The 4,887-nt window shown below is 47.6% G+C and overlaps 1 protein-coding gene across 1 annotated transcript; it reads left to right on the forward strand.

Moving 5' to 3' along the window:
* The first annotated feature begins 1,413 nt into the window (after positions 1 to 1,413).
* On the forward strand, positions 1,414 to 3,669 carry LOC111821323 (olfactory receptor 10AC1-like). The gene is made up of 3 exons (XM_023735269.1): positions 1,414 to 1,420; positions 2,779 to 3,156; positions 3,257 to 3,669. The coding sequence occupies exons 1-3, from the start codon at positions 1,414 to 1,416 to the stop codon at positions 3,667 to 3,669; spliced, it is 798 nt and encodes a 265-aa protein (XP_023591037.1).
* Positions 3,670 to 4,887: the final 1,218 nt, after the last annotated feature.

Here is a 4,887-nt window from a genome sequence, read left to right on the forward strand (position 1 = left end):
ATTCCATGCAAGGAGTTTGGACTTAGGCAAAGAAGGATATTTAGCTCCTCAAAAAGTTAAACATAGAAATATCATATGACCCAGCACTTCTATTCCTGGGTTTATACCTAAAAGAATTGAAAGTAGGGACTCAAACAAATACTAGTACATGAGTGTTCATTGCAGCACTATTTACAATAGCCAAAAGATGGAAACAACCAAAACATCGGTTAACAGATGAATGGATAAACAAAATGTAGTCTCTATCCATACCACATCTTTATTACTTATCCATAAAGAGAAATGAAGTTCTGATACGTGCTACGACAAGAATGAACCCGAAAACATCAAGTGAAAGAAGTCAGGCACAAAAGGACAACCGTAGAATTCAATTTACATGAAATATCTAGAATAAGCAAATGCACAGAGACAGAAAGTAGATTAGAGGTTACCAGGGGCTGGGGAGAGAGAGTTACAGGGAGTTATTGCTAAGGTGTACTGCGTTTATGTTTGTGGTGACGTAAAGTTTTAGAAATAGTGGTGATGATTGGAAAAAAAAAAAAAAAAGAAGGGATATTTAAGCGAAGAACTGATAGCTGTAGTTTAGAAAGGTCATTCTCGTTAGTAGTTATGAAAAGTGATTAGGAAGTGGGCTGGAGGACCATTTAGGATCTGTCAGAATCATTCAGGGATGAGAACACAAGAGCCAAAGCCTGTCATAAGAGAAAGGACAAGAACTCCTGGGAGTATAAGGTATATGTAACAGGACATGGTACCCAGTGTACTTGAGGGCATGGAAGCAATGAATCTAGAATGACTTCCTGATTTCTAATTTTGACACTGGGCTAGTTCCAGTCACAGGAGGAGGGAGATGCTGGGTTAGAAATAATGAATTTCATTTGGGACAGGTTGAATTGGAAATGCTGGTGGGACATGTTGGTGGAAATGCTCAGGAGGCAGCTAACAGGAAAGGAGCCCTGGTGAAGCAATGTCCAAGCACTTGGCTCCTAACCAAAAGGTTGGTGGTTCAAACCCAAACAGTGGTGCTGTGGGAGAAAGACCTGGCGATCTGATCCTGTAAAGATTACAGTGTAGGAAACCCTATGGGGCATTTCTACTTTGTCACATGGGGTCGTTATGAGTTGGAATAGACTTGACGGCACCTAACAACAAGCGAAGAGGAGAAGTTTGGTCCTGAGATAGATATAGGAACTCTCAGCATCATAAGCCATGAAAGTGGGTGCTGTGACCCATGAAGAGTGGCCATTCACCACAGAGAGGGGTGGACCATCTTTCTTTGTTTTTTTTTCCCCCCTAGTTGTTTCCCTATAACTGGATCAGAGACAGACAGCAGGTCCAGGATTACCATGGAGTTCATCTGAATCCAGCTGAGGGGAAGAAATGGGAAAATAAATAAAACCAAAAGCAAAGGCCATGGCAGGTGAGAAGAGGGATACCATGGTCTGTCAGTATAGTGCTCTCACAGGAGTGCAGGTGTAAGATGGGCCTCTGAGAACAGAGGATTCTAATACGATCAAACCCCTTAATCCTCAGGGTTTTGTCTGTAGAACCCACCATCTCTATCACTCAGCAGCAGCCAGATGAATAAAGAGGTTGAAGAAACTGGAATCCCTCCCTCCACTGGTGTTCAGCTTCTTGTCCTCATCTCTGTTGGCTCGGAAACTGGATGCCTGGGTCCTTAGGTAGGGGTGATGCAGGACTCAGAATGCCAGAAAGAAGTGGCGTGTGGGTGAACAGGGCTGGGAAGATGACACCTGGGTGCCTGGAAGCACATGAGGCTGGGAGGACAGAGGGAGAGTGAACCATGGGTTGGGACACTTCGATTCCGCAAAGTCACTGGACTATGGAAATGAGGGATAGAAAGCACTGGATTGAGAAGAGTGGTGGAGCGGGAGTGTAGGAAGCAAGGACTAGAACAAAGGCGGCTGGGCGTAGGGTTCCTGGGCCCTGGAGAGGTAAGAGACACATATAGTGAAACCTGTGAGAGCTGGAACTCAACAGGACTGCCTTGTTTTTCCAGGTCTCACAAGTTTTCCACCTTTGAAGAGTGCTGTCTTACCACTTTTCTGTCACTCATTTTAGTGGAAAATATTTGAGTTTTAATTCTGTCTTAGTTACCTAGTGCTGCTATAACAGAAATACCACAAGTGAATGACTTTAACAAACAGAAATTTATTCTCTCACAGGCTAGGAGGCTAGAAGTCCAGCTCCAGGGGAAGGCTTTCTCACTCTGTCGGTTCTAGGGAAAGGTCCCTGTCCTCAATCTTCCCCTGGTCTAGGAGCTTCTCAGTGCAGGGACCCTGGGTCCAAGGGATGCTTTCTGCTCCCAGCACTTCTTTCTTGGTGGCATGAGGTCCCCTCTCTTTTCTATTTCAAAAGAGACTGACTCAAAATACAACCCAATCCTGTAGACTGAGTCCTGCCTCATTAACATCATAGAGGTAGAATTTACAACACAAAGAAAATCACATCAGATCACAAAATGGTGGACAACCACACAATACTGGGACTCATGGCCTAGCCAAGTTGACACACATTTTGTGGGGACACAATTCAATCCACAATACCTTCTCTGACAGGTTTCTGCCTCACACAGGTTCCAACTTTCACAAGTTTTACTGTATTTTCGGGAGAGCTATATCACCATGAGTTTCCCCTCCAGCCTGCACTCCTCTCCCCGACCCTACCTCCCAGGTGGCAATATAAGCCATTGGCCCTAGTGGAACTGGACAAGCCTGAAGGAGTTTGTCATCCTGGGTTTTTCCGGGTGGCCCCAAGGACTCCGGGTGCTGCTGTTTGCCCTCCTCCTGCCTTTCTACCTGGCCACACTCACAGGAAACCTGCTCATCCTGGGCCTAGGTGTCGTGGACCCCACCCTGCACACCCCCATGTACTTCTTCCTGGGCTCGCTATCTGCTGTCGAGGTAGCCTACACCCTGGTGCTGACCCCGCGCATGCTGGCTGGCTTCCTCCTGCCTCCTGGGGGCCAGGCCATGGCTGCCTCTACCTGCGCGGCCCAGATGGGTCTCTTTGTGGCTCTGGGGGGCTCGGAGTGCCCGCTGCTGGCTGCCATGGCCCTGGACCGCTACCTGGCAATCTGCCGGCCCTCAGTTCACGACTTCAGGGCTCTGCTGGTGCCTGCTCGCCTCCTGCTGTGTCGGTGGCTCTATCCTAGCCTTAGGCCTCACCACTGCCATATTCCGGCTGCCCTTCTGCCATGGTGGCCCGGTCAACCATGTCTTCTGTGACCTCCCAGCGGTGCTGGTGCTAGCCTGTGGGAACCGGGACCTGCAGGAGCATGTGCTCCTGGACGCGTGCCTGCTATTGCTGGTACTGCCCCTAGCCCTGATCCTGCTCTCCTACACCAGGGTGCTGGTGGTTATCCTGGGCATTGGTAGGGCTGCGGGCCACCGAAAGGCCTTCAACACTGTCATGTCCCATCTCACGGTAGCTGTGCTCCACTATGGCTGTGCCATGGCCATGTACGCCAGACCCCTCCAAAGCTGCTCCCTGGAGGAAGACAAGCTTGTCTCGCTCATCTACATCAACCTCACACCCCTGCTCTACCCAGCCATCTACACGCTGCATAACCGGGACGTGCAGGGCGCCCTCCAGCATATGGCTGGCCAGAGTACACCAGGCGCCATCCACCAAGCCATTCTCACCTGATGCCATATACCAGGTGATGTCTGGCCTCAAATTTGCCCCACTGATGGAAATCTCACTATTACAGAGCCACTGATGGCTCCCCAAAGCCTACTGGGCATAAATCTCAGTATGGCATATAATTGTTGTTAGCTGCTGTTTTGTTGACTCCAACTCATGGCGACCTTATGTATAACAGAAGAAAATATTACCTGGTCCTGCGTCATCCTCACAATTGCCAGCATATTCGAGTCCATTGTTGCAGCTATTGTCCCAGTCCATCTCAGCAAGGGTCTCCCATGCCCTCTTTGGCCTTCTATTTCACCAAACATGATGTCCTCCTCTAGCGATTGATCCCTCCTGATGACATGTCCAAAGCAAGCAAATTGGACAATGTTCTGTTGTGATCCATAAGGTTTTCACTGGCTAATTTTTGGAAGTAGATCACCAGGTCTTTCTTCATAGTCTGCTTTAGTCTGGAAGCTCCACTGAAACCTGTCCACCAGGGGTGCCCCTGCTGGTATTTGAAATACTGGTCGCGTAGCTTCCAGTATCACAGCAACACACAAGCCACCACAGTACAACAGACTGACAGACTGGTGGTGGATGGCATACAAGGACCTCCAAAATCTGGCTCCAGCCTAGTTCTTTGGCTCCTGCTGACATTTTGAACTGGATAATTCTGTGTTGTTGGGGGGCTGTCCTGTACTTGGTAGGATGTTTGGCAGCACCCCTGGTATCTACCCAGTAAATGCCACTAGCACTCCTTCCCACCCTAGTTGTAAATCAAAAATGTCATTAGACATTGCCAAATGTTCCCTAAGGGAAGAAAGCACTCCTGGTTAAGAATCACTACTCTAAACTACAGCTGTATGGTATCTTTTAAAGGGAAATGAGTTCTAATGTACAAGAAGTTTATAGCAGCATCAGTTATAACAGACAAAACTGAAAACAACTTAGACTAGATATAAGCAACTTGTGGCATATTCATGCAATGGAATACTACACATCAACAAAAAGGAATTAACTATTGATACTGGCAAAACATACAGACAACACAGACATAATATGAGTATAAAAGGCAAGACACAAAGAGTATATACAGTATGGTTCCATTTCAACAAAGGGCAATGACAAACTAATCTATGGGGCTTGATGTCATAGTAGCAGTTACCTGGGGAAAGGATTTGGATTGAGAGGGGCACAAGGAAGATTGCCTGGGCATTGGAAATGTTCTATGTC

This window comes from Trichechus manatus, unplaced genomic scaffold, assembly GCF_000243295.1.
Source record: "Trichechus manatus latirostris isolate Lorelei unplaced genomic scaffold, TriManLat1.0 scaffold00077, whole genome shotgun sequence".
In the NCBI taxonomy this organism is placed as follows: domain Eukaryota; kingdom Metazoa; phylum Chordata; class Mammalia; order Sirenia; family Trichechidae; genus Trichechus; species Trichechus manatus.